Source organism: Entelurus aequoreus, linkage group LG02, assembly GCF_033978785.1.
Source record: "Entelurus aequoreus isolate RoL-2023_Sb linkage group LG02, RoL_Eaeq_v1.1, whole genome shotgun sequence".
Taxonomy (NCBI): domain Eukaryota; kingdom Metazoa; phylum Chordata; class Actinopteri; order Syngnathiformes; family Syngnathidae; genus Entelurus; species Entelurus aequoreus.
Genome location: NC_084732.1, coordinates 91,109,475 through 91,132,208, shown reverse-complemented (window position 1 = coordinate 91,132,208; position 22,734 = coordinate 91,109,475). Strand labels below are relative to the sequence as shown.

Genomic DNA, 22,734 nt, shown 5'->3' with positions numbered 1-22,734 from the left:
AGATGGCACTCCACCCTTTCCCGGGCGAGAACCATGGACTCGGACTTGGAGGTGCTGATTCTCATCCCAGTCGCTTCACACTCTGCTGCGAACCGATCCAGTGAGAGCTGAAGATCCTGGCCAGATGAAGCCATCAGGACCACATCATCTGCAAAAAGCAAACATACACCTAACTGCAGCCACCAAACCGGGTATAAGTATTTGGTATTTGGGTATAAGTGTTATTATTAGGGTGATAAAGGGAGATAACAAGCAGGGAGGATAAGGACTTATTAGTATAAAGATAGATGAGAGTGATTGTGTGTTATTGGTCAGTCTGAGGACCCGCCCCTTTGTGCTCGGTCACACACCATCATTGAGTCTAGGTTGTATTCAGACGGATGCTGTCTTGGTTCCACAGCCTCGCAGAGACCATGACTTTGCCCGGCGTGGTGGTGGCCTCGGTCTACGCCGTCATCAGCGTGCTGGGCGTGGTGGGCAACACCACCCTCATCAGGACGCTGTGCTCCGCCAAGTCCGCTCGCAACGTGCCCAACGTCTTCATGTCCAGTCTGGCCCTCGGGGACGTCTTGCTGCTGCTGACCTGCGCCCCGGTGGACGCCAGCCGCTACCTGGCGGAGGAGTGGATGTTTGGGAGGGCGGGCTGCAAAGCCATCGCCTTCGTTCAGCTGACCTCGGTGGGAGTGTCCGTGTTCACGCTCACGGCGCTCTCTGCTGACAGGTACGTGCGGCTTACATCCAGATCTTGTACAGGAGTGGCCACACTGCGGCCTGCAGACCAAGTGTGGCCCGCCGCCGTCTTCAATTTGGCATCATGACTTTCATAAGGAATCATATCTACTGGGAGATTGCATTCATTTTAATAGTCTGGTCATTTTAAAGATACTATGTCGCCATCTAGTGGACAATGTGAGTAATTCAGGTCAATGACCTTTAATTATGCTCAAGAGTGTATGCGCAGCATTTCCTCATATGACCCAAGGCAAACACCCTTCCCTATAGTGTGTATATATATATATATATATATATATATATATATATATATATATATATATATATATATATATATATATATATATATTAGTGTGAGTGAGCACAATGTGTCCGTCATGTCCTCATGTGTCATGTCTTTTTTTTTTCTGGACTATAATGTGCAGTAATGTTATGTGTATATATATGCATATGTATGGATATATACATATATATAGATACATATCTTCTTTTTTTATATTCTTTTACTATTTATACTACTCAATTATTGTGTATGCAGCTTAGGGGATCTGCTCCCATTTCGTTGTTCTTTGAACCTGTTCACTGTAATAATGACAATAAAACTCTATTCTATTCTATATATATATATATATATATATATATATATATATATATATATATATATATATATATATATATATATATATATATATATATATATATATATATATATATAAATATACATATATATGTATATGTACATATATATACATATTTATATATACATATATATATATAATTTTAGCAAATACAGTATTTTTTAAATCCCACTAAAATATTGCGGATCCAAAAGGGCCCCACTCATGAAACTGTTAAAAAATTCATACATTATCAAATTTTTTTCTCTCTACATTACCCCCAGATCTAGCTGTCAATTACACATTTTTATTCTTTTTATTGGATTTATTTTGTTTGTTTTATGTTGTTTTTGTCAAAAAATGTCAAAATGTAATATTTGATGTGACTTAATTGGAGCCTTAAATAGGTCAATAATTCACAACAACATTGATTAGAACTCATTGTTATTTTCAGATCAATAACAATTAAAAAAAAAGTCCACCGGAATTATTTGGGAATACAAAATGGCCCCACGCATAAAAGTGTTTCAAATTAGACATTCTTTTTGAAGTGTTTAGATCAACTTCAGATTAGACGTTTTTTTATTTTTTTTATTTAAATGTTTTTTTTCGTTTGTTTCATGCCATTTCTGTGAAAGAATACTTTGTTTACCGGTATATATGAAAAATATTAAAGTAGAATATTTGATGTAAAGTATTTGGAGCCTTGAATACGTCAATCATTCATACCAACATTGATTTTGATTCATTATATTATTATTTTTTGAGCAATTATTGTTTTGAAGAAAAAAACAACAACAGCCTAGAGTCAACCTTGCAACGTTTTAAAAATTATATTTCACCTTTTATTCCACTTTGTGATTTTTTTGAAACAGTACTTTATTAGAACAATAGCACTGTGGACCTCTCCTTTAGGACATGTGCAAGTACGCCCTCTAGTGGTGGACCATTATTAGAACAATAGCACTGTGGACACCTCTCCTTTAGAACATGTGCAAGTACGCCCTCTAGTGGTGGATCATTATTAGAACAATAGCACTGTGGACACCTCTCCTTTAGAACATGTGCAAGTACGCCCTCTAGTGGTGGACCATTATTAGAACAATAGCACTGTGGACACCTCTCCTTTAGAACATGTGCAAGTACGCCCTCTAGTGGTGGACCATTATTAGAACAATAGCACTGTGGACACCTCTCCTTTAGAACATGTGCAAGTACGCCCTCTAGTGGTGGATCATTATTAGAACAATAGCACTGTGGACCTCTCCTTTATCAATCAATCATTCAATCAATGTTTATTTATATAGCCCTAAATCACAAGTGTCTCAAAGGGCTGTACAAGCCACAACGACATCCTCGGTACAGAGCCCACATACGGGCAAGGAAAAACTCACCCCAGTGGGACGTCGGTGAATGACTATGAGAAACCTTGGAGAGGACCGCATATGTGGGTAACCCCCCCCCCCTCTAGGGGAGACCGAAAGCAACGGATGTCGAGTGGGTCTGACATAACATTGTGAAAGTCCAGTCCACAGTGGATCCAACACATCAGCGGGAGTCCAGTCCACAGCGGGGCCAACAGGAAACCATCCCGAGCGGAGACGGGTCAGCAGCGCAGAGATGTCCCCAACCGATGCACAGGCTAGTGGTCCACCCGGGGTCCCGGCTCTGGACAGCCAGCACTTCATCCATGGCCACCGGACCTATGCGACTCCCCCTCGCAAGGGACAGGGGAGAAGAGGAGAGAAGAAAAGAAACGGCAGATCAACTGGTCTAAAAAAGGGGGGGTCTATTTAAAGGCTAGATTATACAAATGAGTTTTAAGATGGGACTTAAATGCTTCTACTGAGGTAGCATCTCTAACTGTTACCGGGAGGGCATTCCAGAGTACTGGAGCCCGAATAGAAAACGCTCTATAGCCCGCAGACTTTTTTTTGGCTCTGGGAATCACTAATAAGCCGGAGTTCTTTGAACGCAGATTTCTTGTCGGGACATATGGTACAATACAATCGGCGAGATAGGCTGGAGCTAAACCGTGTAATATTTTATACGTAAGTAGTAAAACCTTAAAGTCGCATCTTAAGTGCACAGGAAGCCAGTGCAAGTGAGCCAGTATAGGCGTAATATGATCAAACTTTCTTGTTTTTGTCAAAAGCCTTGCAGCCGCATTTTGTACCAACTGTAATCTTTTAATGCTAGACATAGGGAGGCCCGAAAATAATACGTTACAGTAATCGAGACGAGACGTAACGAACGCATGGATAATGATCTCAGCGTCGCTAGTGGACAAGATGGAACGAATTTTAGCGATATTACGGAGATGAAAGAAGGCCGTTTTAGTAACACTCTTAATGTGTGACTCAAACGAGAGAGTTGGGTCGAAGATAATACCCAGATTCTTTACCGAGTCTCCTTGTTTAATTGTTTGGTTGTCAAATGTTAAGGTGGTATTATTAAATAGATGTTGGTGTCTAGCAGGACCGATAATCAGCATTTCCGTTTTCTTAGCGTTGAGTTGCAAAAAGTTAGCGGACATCCATTGTTTAATTTCATTAAGACACGCCTCCAGCTGACTACAGTCCGGCGTGTTGGTCAGCTTTAGGGGCATGTAGAGTTGAGTGTCATCAGCATAACAGTGAAAGCTAACACCGTACTTGCGTATGATGTCACCCAGCGGCAGCATGTAAATACTAAAGAGTGCAGGGCCAAGAACCGAACCCTGGGGAACTCCGCACGTTACCTTGACATAGTCCGAGGTCACATTGTTATGGGAGACGCACTGCATCCTGTCAGTAAGATAAGAGTTAAACCAAGACAAGGCTAAGTCTGACATACCAATACGTGTTTTGATACGCTCTAATAAAATATTATGATCGACGGTATCGAAAGCGGCGCTAAGATCAAGAAGCAGCAACATAGATGACGCATCAGAATCCATCGTTAGCAATAGATCATTAGTCATTTTTGCGAGGGCTGTCTCCGTAGAGTGATTTGCCCTGAAACCGGATTGAAAAGGTTCACAGAGATTGTTAGTCACTAAGTGTTCATTTAGCTGCTGTGCAACAGTTTTTTCGAGAATTTTGGAAATAAACGGAAGGTGGGAGACCGGTCGGTAGTTTACCATGAGGTCAGGATCGAGGTTAGGTCTTTTGAGCAGAGGATGAATAACCGCTTTTTTGAATGCTAGGGGAACAGTGCCGGAGGAAAGTGATAAGTTTATAATATTTAACACTGATGGACCTAATAATACAAACAGTTCCTTGATAAGTTTCCCAGGGAGTGGGAACATGTGCAAGTACGCCCTCTAGTGGTGGACCATTATTAGAACAATAGCACTGTGGACCTCTCCTTTAGAACATGTGCAAGTACGCCCTCTAGTGGTGGACCATTATTAGAACAATAGCACTGTGGACACCTCTCCTTTAGGACATGTGCAAGTACGCCCTCTAGTGGTGGACCATTATTAGAACAATAGCACTGTGGACCTCTCCTTTAGAACATGTGCAAGTACGCCCTCTAGTGGTGGACCATTATTAGAACAATAGCACTGTGGACACCTCTCCTTTAGAACATGTGCAAGTACGCCCTCTAGTGGTGGACCATTATTAGAACAATAGCACTGTGGACACCTCTCCTTTAGGATATGTGCAAGTACGCCCTCTAGTGGTGGACCATTATTAGAACAATAGCACTGTGGACACCTCTCCTTTAGAACATGTGCAAGTACGCCCTCTAGTGGTGGATCATTATTAGAACAATAGCACTGTGGACCTCTCCTTTAGAACATGTGCAAGTACGCCCTCTAGTGGTGGACCATTATTAGAACAATAGCACTGTGGACACCTCTCCTTTAGAACATGTGCAAGTACGCCCTCTAGTGGTGGACCATTATTAGAACAATAGCACTGTGGACCTCTCCTTTAGAACATGTGCAAGTACGCCCTCTAGTGGTGGACCATTATTAGAACAATAGCACTGTGGACCTCTCCTTTAGAACATGTGCAAGTACGCCCTCTAGTGGTGGACCATTATTAGAACAATAGCACTGTGGACACCTCTCCTTTAGAACATGTGCAAGTACGCCCTCTAGTGGTGGACCATTATTAGAACAATAGCACTGTGGACCTCTCCTTTAGAACATGTGCAAGTACGCCCTCTAGTGGTGGACCATTATTAGAACAATAGCACTGTGGACCTCTCCTTTAGAACATGTGCAAGTACGCCCTCTAGTGGTGGACCATTATTAGAACAATAGCACTGTGGACACCTCTCCTTTAGGACATGTGCAAGTACGCCCTCTAGTGGTGGACCATTATTAGAACAATAGCACTGTGGACACCTCTCCTTTAGGACATGTGCAAGTACGCCCTCTAGTGGTGGACCATTATTAGAACAATAGCACTCTCCTTTAGGACAGAACATGTGCAAGTACGCCCCCTAGTGGTGGACCATTATTAGAACAATAGCACTCTCCTTTAGGACAGAACATGTGCAAGTACGCCCTCTATTGGTGGATCATTATTAGAACAATAGCACTGTGGACACCTCTCCTTTAGGACATGTGCAAGTACGCCCTCTAGTGGTGGACCATTATTAGAACAATAGCACTCTCCTTTAGGACAGAACATGTGCAAGTACGCCCTCTAGTGGTGGATCATTATTAGAACAATAGCACTGTGGACACCTCTCCTTTAGAACATGTGCAAGTACGCCCTCTAGTGGTGGATCATTATTAGAACAATAGCACTGTGGACACCTCTCCTTTAGAACATGTGCAAGTATGCCCTCTAGTGGTGGATCATTATTAGAACAATAGCACTGTGGACACCTCTCCTTTAGGACAGGACATGTGCAAGTACGCCCTCTAGTGGTGGTGATGACGTCACAACAATGTCTGCACCAATCAGGTACAAGGTGATCGTGAGGCCATTGGACATCCCAGCAAGAAGCTCCACTACCAGCATCGTCCTGCGGGCGGCGCTCATCTGGCTCTTGTCCCTGCTCCTGGCCGTCCCTGAGGCCATCTTCTCCGACCTGCACACCTTCCACCTGCCCTCCGCCAATCAGAGCCTCCTCACCTGTGCTCCCTTCCCCCACGCAGCCGACCTCCATCCCAGAATCTACTCCTGCGCCTCCTTCCTCGTCTTCTACCTGCTCCCCCTGCTGGTCATCTCTGTGTACTACACCCTGATCGCCCGCAGCCTGATGAGCAGCGCGCGCAATCTGCCGGTGGAGGGAAACACGCGTGGGAGACAGCAGGTGTGACGTCATGCACCTCTGCAACATCAAACAAACATTCGATTATTTCCTCATTATTAATAATAATCGAGGTTTTAATAAATAGGTGAATATATTTACTTCTTTTAGGAGTCTAGGCTCATTTACCATGACACAGCATTAATACACATGAATAATACACATGAATAATACACATTAATACACATGAATAATACACATTAATACACATGAATAATACACATTAATACACATGAATAATACACATTAATACACATGAATAATACACAATAATACACATGAATAAGACACATTAATATACATGAATAATACACATTAATAGACATGAATAATACACACTAATACACATTAATAGACATGAATAAGACACATTAATATACATGAATAATACACACTAATACACATGAATAAGACACATTAATATACATGAATAATACACATTAATACACATGAATAATACACATTAATACACATGAATAATACACATTAATACACATGAATAATACACATTAATATACATGAATAATACACATGAATAAGACACATTAATATACATGAATAATACACACTAATCTACATTAATATACATGAATAATACACACTAATACACATGAATAATACACATTAATACACATGAATAAGACACATTAATATACATGAATAATACACATTAATACACATGACTAATACACACTAATACACATGAATAATACACATTAATACACATGAATAAGACACATTAATATACATGAATAATACACATTAATACACATGACTAATACACATTAATATACATGAATAATACACATGAATAATACACAATAATACACATGAATAAGACACATTAATATACATGAATAATACACACTAATACACATTAATAGACATGAATAATACACATGAATAAGACACATTAATATACATGAATAATACACACTAATACACATTAATACACTCTAATACACATTAAACATTCAAAAACATTTTTTATCCGATTGAAAGTGTTCCAACTTCAAACTATTCAGCCTGTTCAGGAATTAAATGCTGCCTGTCAACAATTAGATAAACAAATGCTGCCTGTCAACAATTACATAAACAAATGCTGCCTGTCAACAATTACATAAACAAATGCTGCCTGTCAACAATTACATAAACAAATGCTGCCTGTCAACAATTACATAAACAAATGCTGCCTGTCAACAATTACATAAACAAATCCCGGATTTCCTAGAATTTTTACTTTTTAGGGACATTTTCTCCATCCAAAATGAATGATAAATTATTAAAACTTCCACAATTCCCACATTTTTCAACCGATTCAAACCTTTCCACCTTCAACACATTCAACTCATCCTGGAAATTCAAACAACCATTTTTCCACGTTCAACACATTTCCAGGAATTCCTGCTTTTTTCCCCAACACTATTTCCAACCTTTTGTTAGTGTGATGACTCCTTTCACATGTTTCAACCCATTTCAAGCTGTCCAAACATTCCTCTTAGTCAGGACTAAAAAACAAGTTGGTTTAAGAACTTGAAAAATTCCCGGTTTTCCCGACATTCTGTAATACCATTCAAAAACTGTTACTACTTTTACATTTCTTGACCGATTTCAACAATTCCAACACCAACCAATTCATCTCATTCAGGACATTCATGCTCCTAATCATTTTCAATAAAATACCACTTTTACCAAAATTCCAGGAAATTTCCATTGAAACGATTGGGACATTTTTTCAAGCTGCACAATTCCCACATTTTCCAACGTATTCAAACCATTCCAACATCAACACAATCCACTCATCCAAACCAAATTCCGGTTTTCCTGGAAATTCAAACTCTTCAACATTGAAACTATTCTTACATTCATACTACATTCTGTCAGCAGTGGAACATTCACACACACTTTCCTTCAGGAATTGCTTCACGTAGTTTTTATTCATTTCAACCTTTTGTGTTTTATTGCTGATTTTCCCTTTTTCTCTTTCAACACCAACAGATTGAGTCAAGAAAGCGTTTGGCCAAAACTCTTTTAGTGTTTGTTGTCCTTTTTGCTCTCTGCTGGCTGCCCACTCACATCATCTTCCTGTATCGCTCTCATACCTACCCACAGGTAGGTGTCCTCTTCCTGTATCGCTATCATCACTACTCTCTTACTGAAGAAAAGTTCCTAGTCTAGAAACAACTGTTATTGAAGAAAGGTTCCTAGTCTAGAAACAACTTTTATTGAAGAATAGTTCCTAGTCTAGAAACAACTGTTAATAAAGAAGGATTCCTAGTCTAAAAACAACTGTTATTGAAGAAAGGTTCCTAGTCTAGAATAAAGAAGGATTCCTAGTCTAGAAACAACTGTTATTGAAGAAAGGTTCCTAGTCTAGAAACAACTGTTAATAAAGAAGGATTCCTAGTCTAGAAACAACAGTTGTTGAAGAAAAGTTCCTAGTCTAGAAACAACTGTTATTGAAGAAAGGTTCCTAGTCTAGAAACACCCGTTATTGAAGAAAAGTTCCTAGTCTAGAAACACCTGTTATTGAAGAAAAGTTCCTAGTCTAGAAACAACTGTTATTGAAGAAAAGTTCCTAGTCTAGAAACAACTGTTAATAAAGAAGGGTTCCTAGTCTAGAAACAACTGTTATTGAAGAAAGGTTCCTAGTCTAGAAACAACTGTTATTGAAGAAAGGTTCCTAGTCTAGAAACAACTGTTATTGAAGAAAGGTTCCTAGTCTAGAAACAACTGTTAATAAAGAAGGATTCCTAGTCTAGAAACAACAGTTGTTGAAGAAAAGTTCCTAGTCTAGAAACAACTGTTTATAAAGAAGGATTCCTAGTCTAGAAACAACTGTTATTGAAGAAAGGTTCCTAGTCTAGAAACAACTGTTAATAAAGAAGGATTCCTAGTCTAGAAACAACTGTTATTGAAGAAAGGTTCCTAGTCTAGAAACAACTGTTAATAAAGAAGGATTCCTAGTCTAGAAACAACAGTTGTTGAAGAAAAGTTCCTAGTCTAGAAACAACTGTTATTGAAGAAAGGTTCCTAGTCTAGAAACAACTGTTATTGAAGAAAGGTTCCTAGTCTAGAAACAACTGTTATTGAAGAAAGGTTCCTAGTCTAGAAACAACTGTTATTGAAGAAAGGTTCCTAGTCTAGAAACAACTGTTATTGAAGAAAGGTTCCTAGTCTAGAAACAACTGTTATTGAAGAAAGGTTCCTAGTCTAGAAACAACAGTTATTGAAGGAAGCTTCCTAGTCTAGAAACAACTGCTATTAAAGAAATGTTCCTAGTCTAGAAACAACTGTTATTAAAGAAAGGTTCCTAGTTTAGAAACAACTGTTATTGAAGAAAGGTTCCTAGTCTAGAAACAACTGTTATTGAAGAAAGGTTCCTAGTCTAGAAACAACTGTTATTAAAGAAATGTTCCTAGTCTAGAAACAACTGTTAATAAAGAAAGGTTCCTAGTTTAGAAACAACTGTTATTGAAGAAAGGTTCCTAGTCTAGAAACAACTGTTATTGAAGAAAGGTTCCTAGTCTAGAAACAACTGTTATTAAAGAAATGTTCCTAGTCTAGAAACAACTGTTATTAAAGAAAGGTTCCTAGTTTAGAAACAACTGTTATTGAAGAAAGGTTCCTAGTCTAGAAACAACTGTTATTGAAGAAAGGTTCCTAGTAGAGCATCTAAATAAGTTTGCACTGGGAAGACAACAGCGACACCAGGAGGACAAGATCATGTACTGCAACAAGATGCACCTTGATGATGTAACATTTGTGCATCTCCCAGGTGGACACGTCCCCGGCTCACTTCCTGTGCAGCGTGCTCGCTCGGCTCCTGGCCTTCAGCAACTCCTGCTTCAACCCGTTTGCTCTCTACCTGCTCAGCAAGACCTTCCGGAAGCGGTTCCGGCACCACCTGTGTTGCTGCTGCCGTGCGCTCGCCAAACAGAGCCCCGCCCACAACATTCGTATGACTTCTGTGCGCAGCACACGCCACTCCATGGCGAGCGCGAGCGCCGTGGACCCGACCAAACAGGACCCTCGGCAGGACTACGTGTGAACAGTAAAGTCCCAGGAAATTGTAGGTGTAAGTCCACATGAATCCCCTACAATACACGACTGCACGTAGAAAACACGCCTTGTCACACCAACGAAGCTGGTGTGATTTGTTTTGTCTTAACCACAAACAACGTTGGAAAGGTGTACTTCACTCCATGTTTATACGTATATTCATCTACCAGAGGATTAAAAGTCGGAGGATCTTTCTGACAATCTGTCTCACGTCTGTTCTTTAGTTTGTGTTTATTTCCTGTCAGCGTTCTTATTTTAGTTCCACTTCCTGCCTGTCTCCCTCATCTGTCCCTGATTGGCCGCCTGGCACACCTGGTTGCAGTTGCCAATCAGGCTACTATTTATGCCTACCTCACCCTCAAGTCAGGGCTCCATGATTGTTTCCTGTTGCCTGTTTTCTGTTTTCCGTGCATGTGCCTGTTTTCCGTGCATGTACCAGTTGCACTATTTCCTTTTTGACATTAAAGTCAAGTTTCCCAGCGCTACGCCTGCCATGTCTGCATCTTGGGGTTCAAGACCAGCAGTACCTGACAGAATCATCCAGCCAAATACGGACCCCGTGGAGATCTCAATGGCCGAGAGGCTTGACAAGATTTTAGCACTGATGGCCACATCTTTTCAAGCTCCCTCCCACCCATCCCTGTCGTCTGTTGGCCTCTTTGGGGACGCCTGGGATCCGTCCCTTGAGGGTGGGGGCTAAGGTCACCTGTGCGACAGCTCTCACTTCTCCCAGTGAGGCCACCTCAGACGCCGACAGCCCAGCTGCCTGCTGCTCCAGCTCTGGACACGCCATCTTTGTCTCCGGCGAGCCGTCCCACGGCGCCACAATCTTCATCTCCGGCGGGCCGTCCCATGCCGCCGTCATCTTTGTCTCCGGTGGGCCGTCCCACGGTGCCGTCATCTTCGTCTGTAGCTCCCGCTTACCTTACCCTTGACTCACCACTAGTCGGCGCCTTGCAGCCACTCCCTCGTGTTGCCGTTGAAGCCAAGAACGAAGAACTTTTCATCACTTGCTGTAAATAACTCATGTTTCAGCAGCAACTTAGTGGTCACAACACTTTATGTTCTAAATATTTACACGTGAACACATTATGTTCTAAATATTTACACGTGAACACATTATGTTGTAAATATTTACACGTGAACATATTATGTTCTAAATATTTACACATGAACACATTATGTTCTAAATATTTACACATGAACACATTATGTTGTAAATATTTACACATGAACACATTATGTTGTAAATATTTACACATGAACATATTATGTTCTAAATATTTACACATGAACACATTATGTTCTAAATATTCCCATGAACACATTATGTTCTAAATATTTACACATGAACACATTATGTTCTAAATATTTACACATGAACACATTATGTTGTAAATATTTACACATGAACACATTATGTTCTAAATATTTACACATGAACACATTATGTTCTAAATATTTACACATGAACACATTATGTTCTAAATATTTACACATGAACACATTATGTTCGAAATATTTACACATGAACACATTATGTTGTAAATATTTACACATGAACATATTATGTTCTAAATATTTACACATGAACACATTATGTTCTAAATATTCCCATGAACACATTATGTTCTAAATATTTACACATGAACACATTATGTTCTAAATATTTACACATGAACACATTATGTTGTAAATATTTACACATGAACACATTATGTTCTAAATATTTACACATGAACACATTATGTTCTAAATATTTACACATGAACACATTATGTTCTAAATATTTACACATGAACACATTATGTTCGAAATATTTACACATGAACACATTATGTTCTAAATGTACACATGAACACATTATGTTCTAAATATTTAGACATGAACACATTGTGTTCTAAATGTACACATGAACACATTATGTTCTAAATGTTCCCATGAACACATTATGTTCTAAATATACACATGAACACATTATGTTCTAAATGTACACATGAACACTTTAGGTTCTAAATACACACAAATGAACACATTATGTTCTAAATAGTTACACATAAACACATTATGTTCTAAATGCACACACATGAACACATTATGTTCTAAATATACACATGAACACATTATGTTCTAAATATTTACACATGAACACATTAGGTTCTAAATACACACAAATGAACACATTATGTTGTAAATATTTACACATGAACACTTTAGGTTCTAAATACACACAAATGAACACATTATGTTCTAAATATTTACACATGAACACATTAGGTTCTAAATACACACAAATGAACACATTATGTTCTAAATATTTACACATGAACACATTAGGTTCTAAATACACACAAATGAACACATTATGTTCTAAATATTTACACATGAACACATTAGGTTCTAAATACACACAAAAGAACACATTATGTTCTAAATATTTAGACATGAACACATTATGTTCTAAATGTACACATGAACACATTATGTTCTAAATATTTACACATGAACACATTATGTTCTAAATATTTACACATGAACACATTATGTTGTAAATGTACACATGAACACATTATGTTCTTAATGTACACATGAACACATTATGTTCTAAATATTTACACATGAACACATTATGTTCTAAATATTTACACATGAACACTTTAGGTTCTAAATACACACAAATGAACACATTATGTTCTAAATAGTTACACATAAACACATTATGTTCTAAATGCACACACATGAACACATTATGTTCTAAATATACACATGAACACATTATGTTCTAAATATTTACACATGAACACTTTAGGTTCTAAATACACACAAATGAACACATTATGTTGTAAATATTTACACATGAACACTTTAGGTTCTAAATACACACAAATGAACACATTATGTTCTAAATATTTACACATGAACACATTAGGTTCTAAATACACACAAATGAACACATTATGTTCTAAATATTTACACATGAACACATTAGGTTCTAAATACACACAAAAGAACATATTATGTTCTAAATATTTAGACATGAACACATTATGTTCTAAATATACACATGAACACATTATGTTCTAAATGTACACATGAACACTTTAAGTTCTAAATACACACAAATGAACACATTATGTTCTAAATAGTTACACATAAACACATTATGTTCTAAATACACACACACATGAACACGTGAACACATGATGTCCTCCACACACACATGAACACATTATGTTCTAAATATTTACACATAAACACATTATGTTCTAAATGCACACACATGAACACATTATGTTCTAAATACACACACACACGAACACATTATGTTCTAAATATTTACACATAAACACATTATGTTCTAAATACACACAAATGAACACATTATGTTCTAAATATTTACACATGAACACATTAGGTTCTAAATAAACACAAATGAACACATTATGTTCTAAATATTTACACATAAACACTATACATTCTAAATACACACACACATGAACACATGATGTCCTCCACACACACATGAACACATTATGTTCTGAATGTTCACATGAACACATTATATTCTAAATACACACAAATGAACACATTATGTTCTAAATATTTACACATAAATACTATACGTTCTAAATACACACACACATGAACACATTATGTTCTAAATACACACACACATGAACACATGATGTTCTAAATATTTACACATAAACACTATACATTGTAAATATTTACACATGAACACATTATGTTCTAAATACACACAAATTAACACATTATGTTCTAAATATTTACACATAAACACTATACATTCTAATTACACACACATGAACACATGATGTCCTCCACACACACATAAACACATTATGTTCTAAATGTTCACATGAACACATTATATTCTAAATACACACAAATGAACACATTATATTCTAAATACACACAAATGAACACATTATATTCTAAATACACACAAATGAACACATTATGTTCTAAATATTTACACATAAACACATTATGTTGTAAATACACACAAATGAACACATTATATTCTAAATATTTACACATAAACACTATACATTCTAAATACACACACACATGAACACATGAAGTCCTCCACACACACATGAACACATTATGTTCTAAATGTTCACATGAACACATTATATTGTAAATACACACAAATGAACACATTATGTTCTAAATATTTACACATAAATACTATACGTTCTAAATACACACACACACACACACACACACACACACATGAACACATTATGTTCTAAATACACACACACATGAACACATTATGTTCTAAATACACACACACATGAACACATGATGTTCTAAATACACACACACATGAACACATGATGTTCTAAATACACACAGACATGAACACATTATGTTCTAAATACACACACACATGAACACATTATGTTCTAAATACACACACACATGAACACATTATGTTCTACATATTTACACATAAACACTATACGTTCTAAATGCACACACATGAACACATGACGTCCTCCACACACACATGAACACATGATGTCCTCCACACACACATGAACACATGATGTCCTCCACACACACATGAACACATGATGTCCTCCACACACACATGAACACATGATGTCCTCCACACACACATGAACACATGATGTCCTCCACACACACATGAACACATGATGTCCTCCACACACACATGAACACATGATGTCCTCCACACACACATGAACACATGATGTCCTCCACACACACATGAACACATGATGTCCTCCACACACACACATAAAGAAGTGAATCTATTTCCAGTGGCTGTCCAGACTAAGTAGATTAAGTTACAGAAGAACACATGTTGCAAACTTTCAGTCTCACACACTACAACTTTTCAGGAGAGGACACAAGGCTGACAAAACACACAAGGTATGGTTGAGTTATGGTTGAGTTATGGTTAAGTTATGGTTATGACTCTGCATGATAGTATTTCTACATGTCTGAAAGGCTATCTAGAATTGTAAGAAAACATTCCACTGAGAGGTAATATTATGCTGGATGTACACAAATAAAAGTAGAGTGTATTTGTTATTAAGAGACCACATTATGTCCTCGTGTCTCACTTGTTAATAGAAGCAAACAATAAAACGGAGTTGACCTTTCAGTCCCTCCAGGATGTTGCAGACTTGTTTGTGGCTTTAAAAGCTGACTTCACTGCAGCATTTTCACAAAGTTTGTAACTAAAATGACGACCTTTGAGATTGTAAAATGACCTCATAAAAGCAAAGCAAGAAATCTAACAAAATATGATTTCTGTCCAATGTACGGCCTGGGGGCCTTTTGTGGCCCGCAGCTCTTTTTTTCAGGCCCGCGGCACATTCTAAAAATACTATTATAAAAAAATAAAATGAAAGTGGAATAAAAAAGCAAACAGGTGAAATGTAAAAAAAAAAAAAGTAGCAATTTTCACTTTAATAACACAAAACTGCCACACAAGCTCTTTTTTTTCTTTAAAACTGTCATTTATAAAAAAAATAACACTGAGCTTAAATCAATGTTGTTATGAATTATTGACATATTTAAGGCTTCAATGACTTCACATCAAATATTACACTTTAAATGATTTCATGGGGAAAATATTGCATATTTTCTATGTTTGCCATATAAAAAACTAACTTTTAAACACATTTAAAGATAATACAAACTTGTAATTGACGGAAAGATCTGAAGTTTGTCTGTAAATTCAAGCGTTGGAAGTAAAAATAATACATCTTGATATATGACTTATTTTGATCACTTTTATCAGTGGATACATTTTGAAAAACAATCATTAATAATTGTTGCTATGAATTATTGACCTAATTAAGGCTCCGATGACTTCACATCAAATATTTCACTGGCAACATGTTGGGGGAAATTTAGCATATTTGGAGTTCCTGACATCAAAAACTAAGTTGTTGGGGTGTTTTTGACAAAAAAGGGACATAAAACATTAAAATAAATGAACACAAACTTTACTATTAGATATTTAAGTGTTAATAATGAATATCCAACTTAATGACTGAGACCTTTTTGGGTCCTTTAACGTTCCCCAAAATTGAGTGGAGTGGTTTTTTTTTTTTTATATAAAAAAATAAAAAATGGCCCCTGCATGCTTTCATTTGTCAGTGTGGGGCCCCTCAGTGGAAAGAGTTTAAACACCCTTCTTTTATTTGTTCTTACCAAGTCCTGCCCAAAAATTGCACTGAAAAAGTGTGTTTTCTTAAGATGTTTGTTAAGAGAAAGTGGCAATAAGTTGTGATTTACTTCTGTCGCCATGGCAACTAAAGGCAGTTTGGCTGAGTCATCCCTCAGTGCTGCTTGAGTGATTGTTTCCATGCCCAGTGTTTGAGGCGGTGTTTAGTCTCCAACCGGAAATGACGTCACTAACAACATACAGTGGTGGTCAAAAGTGTACGTACACGTGTAAAGAACATGATGTCATGGCTGTCTGGACTTTACAATCATTTCTTATTTTGTTGTGATGTAGTGATTGGAGCACATACTTGTTGTTGTTGTGATGTAGTGATTGGAGCACATACTTGTTGTTGTTGTGATGTAGTGATTGGAGCACATACTTGTTGTTGTGATGTAGTGATTGGAGCACATACTTGTTGTTGTTGTGATGTAGTGATTGGAGCACATACTTGTTGTGATGTAGTGATTGGAGCACATACTTGTTGTTGTGATGTAGTGATTGGAGCACATACTTGTTGTTGTTGTGATGTAGTGATTGGAGCACATACTTGTTGTTGTGATGTAGTGATTGGAGCACATACTTGTTGTTGTTGTGATGTAGTGATTGGAGCACATACTTGTTGTTGTTGTGATGTAGTGATTGGAGCACATACTTGTTGTGATGTAGTGATTAAAGCACATACTTGTTGTTGTTGTGATGTAGTGATTGGAGCACATACTTGTTGTTGTTGTGATGTAGTGATTGGAGCACATACTTGTTGTTGTTGTGATGTAGTGATTGGAGCACATACTTGTTGTTGTTGTGATGTAGTGATTGGAGCACATACTTGTTGTTGTGATGTAGTGATTGGAGCACATACTTGTTGTGATGTAGTGATTGGAGCACATACTTGTTGTTGTTGTGATGTAGTGATTGGAGCACATACTTGTTGTTGTTGTGATGTAGTGATTGGAGCACATACTTGTTGTTGTGATGTAGTGATTGGAGCACATACTTGTTGCTCGCTAAAAAAATTCATGAAGTTTGCTTCTTTTATGAATTTATTATGGCTCTACTGAAAATGTGAGGGTGAAAAGTATACATACAGCAATGTTAATATTTGCTTACTTGGCAAGTTGACCTGCAATAAGGCGCTTTTGGTAGCCATCCACAAGCTTCTGCTTGACCACTTGACCACTAAATTGCTGCAGTTCAGCTAAATGTGACATGGACTTGTTTCTTCAGCATTGTCCACACAACTTTGGGAAGGCCATTCTAAAACCTTCATTCTAGCCTGATTTAGCCATTCCTTTACCACTTTTGAGGTGTGTTTGGGGGTCATTGTCCTGTTGGAACACCCAACAAGACCCAACCTCCGGGCTGATGATTTTAGCTTGTCCTGAACAATTTGGAGTTAATCCTCCTTTTTCATTGTCCCATTTAAAGCAGCAGTTCCATTGGCAGCAAAACAGGCCCAGAGCATAATACTACCACCACCATGCTTGACGGTAGGCTTGGTGTTCCCGGGTCATTTTCTCCTCCAAACAAATTGCTGGGTATTGTGGCCAAACAGCTCCATTTTTGTTCCATCTGACCCCAGAACTTTCCTCCAGAAGGTCTTATCTCTGTCCGTGTGATGTCAGTCAACTGTCAGTTTAGGCTGCTCGCCGGCTCCTCATCACCACTTCAAGATGGCGGCCCAATTTCTCGCGTCACAGCAGCCAATGCTGCCTCTACTTATAACATGTCTATGGAGCTGTCACGCCAAATTTCTTCCCCCCATTTACTTCCGGGGCTGCGTCCAATAAAATCACAAAGTTGCCGGGGGTCCTTAAGCGGCACGCGACTGTCCTGTTTCGCGCCTGTACAAAAAAAAAACTATAATCGATTTCTTCAGATTCCAGCAGCTGTCAAAGACGAAGTATCCTTCCAGCGACGGCCAGTCAAAGCCGAAGTGCTATCGATCGCTGTCAATGACGCAAGAGGAAACATGACCACGGAAGTAAATGGGCGGGGGGGGGGAAGGTTTTTGTAGGGGCGTGACAGAGCCAACACATACATAAGTAGAATTAGAATGTTAAAACACTCTCTACCTCTTACAATCAAAAAGCTGTGAAAACGATGATGCTGTGTTCCAAATTTAAATGATTTACTGAAATTGTGTGAGCCTATGGCTTTGCACTTTGTTATAAATATACATATATATATGTATATATATATATATATATATATATATATATATATATATATATATATATATATATATATATATATATATATATTGCATTCTATGGGTGAGGGCCGACATGCGGGCAACTGAGCTACATACGGGTTCTTCGAGCCTCAGCAACCAGACTGGCGTTGAAAACAAACCGTTGCCATTACTCTTTAACCTGTCGACCTACGCTGGTTAAACCCGTCATTCTGCCTCCAAAATGCCGAAAAACTGTGTTGTTTTTGGTTGTGCTAACCACAACCGGAAACAGGGAAAACAAAGGTTGTATTTTGTCCTGCCAAAGCGCGATAAAAGCCCACAGAGACGAGACAAATGGCTCACAGCCGAAGTCGGGGCCGGTGGCAACAAGAGCCGCCTCACGCTGTCTATGTCGGTGGCGGTGGAGTTCCGCGACTACTTGGGGGACTTCATCGAACACTACGCCCAGTTGGGTCCCAGGAACCCGGGCATGGTGCAGGATGAGCCGCGGCGGGCCCTGAAAAGCGAGTTCCTAGTGCGGGAGAATCGGAAGTACTACATGGACCTGAAAGAGAACCAGCGGGGACGGTTCTTGAGGATCCGGCAGACCGTGAACAGGGGGCCCGGCTTGGGGTCAGACCATCGCGCTCCCGGCGCAGGGACTTAGCGAGTTCCGCGACGCTTTGGCCAAACTTCTTGACGATTACGGCGTGGACGAGGAGCCCGCGGAGCTGCCGGAGGGCTCGTCGACGACTGTGGACAACAAGCGCTTCTTCTTCGACGTGGGCTCCGACAAGTACGGCGTGTTCACACAAAGTTGTTGATAACTTCCGCGTCTCTTTCTTAGTAGCGCGCAGGCTAAGCTAACTAGCAAGCTAAGCTAAGCCTGAGAAGCTTTAAAGTTCACTGAGACGAGTCTGACGCAAATAATACATTTTCGTTTTTTCACACGATATGCGAATAAGTAAAAATGCGTAAATGAAGGATTTAACGCCGACTTCCAAGCCACAACGCTCGTTAAATGCTTTTTCTGTCAATGCTGTGTTCGCTGTGAGCTGCTTTGTTTTCAACCAATTCCCGGTTGCTAGGGGATTGGTAGGCGGAAGTGACGTAGGTCCGCCCTCACCCATTTGAGTTACTGTGAATTTACAACCCCCTGCTGCTGTTTTGCACTGTTTTTGGACTTATTTTGATTATTATTTCTCAACTGTTTGTAAATGTTGGCAATTTATGAATAAAGGTTTATATAAAAAAAAAAAAATACAAAAATATATACAACATGTCTATGGAGCCAACACATACATAAGTAGGTTAATAAAAGATTAGCTACGATACCACATCAGCACATGAAAACATATGAAATAGCAAAAACATGTCAAAAATGAGTCTCATGAGCAAAAAGAAGCAGTAAAAAAGTTAGTACTTATCCCGCTAGCTTGATGCTAACATACAATGTGTTTTGCTATTGACCGGCTAACGAAAGTAGCATCTCAATCGCGATCTTTTTAAACGGTTGCAAAAATCCATATAATGACAATTTGAGAGACAAAAATAGTCATAAAACAGCATATGTTGAACTACTCACAGGTATATATATTCTCCAAAGTCGGTGGAAGTGAAGTTTTAACTGCTTTGTACTTATGCTAGTGAATAGTGCCTGGCTACGGAAGCCTGTTGCACCAAAGTCAAACGCGAACTCTTAAACAACATTTGTAAACTAAAGTCGTGCTGCAGTACATGTCACATTAATATCACTTTTGTTTTGTTTTGCTGCAGTACATGTCACATTAATATCACTTTTGTTTTGTTTTGCTGGAGTACATGTCACATTAATATCACTTTTGTTTTGTTTTGCTGGAGTACATGTCACATTAATATCACTTTTGTGTTGTTTTGCTGCAGTACATGTCACATTAATATCACTTTTGTTTTGTTTTGCTGCAGTACATGTCACATTAATATCACTTTTGTTTTGTTTTGCTGGAGTACATGTCACATTAATATCACTTTTGTGTTGTTTTGCTGGAGTACATGTCACATTAATATCACTTTTGTGTTGTTTTGCTGCAGTACATGTCACATTAATATCACTTTTGTGTTGTTTTGCTGCAGTACATGTCACATTAATATCACTTTTGTTTTGTTTTGCTGGAGTACATGTCACATTAATATCACTTTTGTGTTGTTTTGCTGGAGTACATGTCACATTAATATCACTTTTGTTTTGTTTTGCTGCAGTACATGTCACATTAATATCACTTTTGTTTTGTTTTGCTGGAGTACATGTCACATTAATATCACTTTTGTGTTGTTTTGCTGGAGTACATGTCACATTAATATCACTTTTGTGTTGTTTTGCTGCAGTACATGTCACATTAATATCACTTTTGTGTTGTTTTGCTGCAGTACATGTCACATTAATATCACTTTTGTTTTGTTTTGCTGGAGTACATGTCACATTAATATCACTTTTGTGTTGTTTTGCTGGAGTACATGTCACATTAATATCACTTTTGTTTTGTTTTGCTGCAGTACATGTCACATTAATATCACTTTTGTTTTGTTTTGCTGCAGTACATGTCACATTAATATCACTTTTGTTTTGTTTTGCTGGAGTACATGTCACATTAATATCACTTTTGTTTTGTTTTGCTGGAGTACATGTCACATTAATATCACTTTTGTGTTGTTTTGCTGCAGTACATGTCACATTAATATCACTTTTGTTTTGTTTTGCTGCAGTACATGTCACATTAATATCACTTTTGTTTTGTTTTGCTGGAGTACATGTCACATTAATATCACTTTTGTGTTGTTTTGCTGGAGTACATGTCACATTAATATCACTTTTGTGTTGTTTTGCTGCAGTACATGTCACATTAATATCACTTTTGTGTTGTTTTGCTGCAGTACATGTCACATTAATATCACTTTTGTTTTGTTTTGCTGGAGTACATGTCACATTAATATCACTTTTGTGTTGTTTTGCTGGAGTACATGTCACATTAATATCACTTTTGTTTTGTTTTGCTGCAGTACATGTCACATTAATATCACTTTTGTTTTGTTTTGCTGCAGTACATGTCACATTAATATCACTTTTGTGTTGTTTTGCTGGAGTACATGTCACATTAATATCACTTTTGTGTTGTTTTGCTGGAGTACATGTCACATTAATATCACTTTTGTGTTGTTTTGCTGCAGTACATGTCACATTAATCTCACTTTTGTTTTGTTTTGCTGGAGTACATGTCACATTAATATCACTTTTGTTTTGTTTTGCTGGAGTACATGTCACATTAATCTCACTTTTGTTTTGTTTTGCTGGAGTACATGTCACATTAATATCACTTTTGTGTTGTTTTGCTGCAGTACATGTCACATTAATATCACTTTTGTTTTGTTTTGCTGCAGTACATGTCACATTAATATCACTTTTGTTTTGTTTTGCTGGAGTACATGTCACATTAATATCACTTTTGTTTTGTTTTGCTGGAGTACATGTCACATTAATATCACTTTTGTTTTGTTTTGCTGCAGTACATGTCACATTAATCTCACTTTTGTTTTGTTTTGCTGGAGTACATGTCACATTAATATCACTTTTGTTTTGTTTTGCTGGAGTACATGTCACATTAATATCACTTTAGTTTTGT

General features: G+C 38.0%; 1 protein-coding gene across 1 annotated transcript; it reads left to right on the top strand.

The window, feature by feature from the left end:
• Positions 1-380: 380 nt before the first annotated feature.
• grpr (gastrin-releasing peptide receptor) lies at positions 381-10,656 on the top strand. Its single transcript, XM_062036815.1, has 4 exons — positions 381-721; positions 6,257-6,608; positions 8,604-8,717; positions 10,384-10,656. The coding sequence occupies exons 1-4, from the start codon at positions 381-383 to the stop codon at positions 10,654-10,656; spliced, it is 1,080 nt and encodes a 359-aa protein (XP_061892799.1).
• Positions 10,657-22,734: the final 12,078 nt, after the last annotated feature.

Bases quoted from the DNA above. Each gene is read 5' to 3' on its own strand.
- grpr (XM_062036815.1), top strand. From the start codon at position 381: ATGCTGTCTTGGTTCCACAGCCTCGCAGAGACCATGACTTTGCCCGGC. The intron at 722-6,256 runs GTACGTGCGGCT...TGCACCAATCAG, and splicing joins ACGGCGCTCTCTGCTGACAG to GTACAAGGTGATCGTGAGGC. The intron at 6,609-8,603 runs GTGTGACGTCAT...CAACACCAACAG, and splicing joins ACACGCGTGGGAGACAGCAG to ATTGAGTCAAGAAAGCGTTT.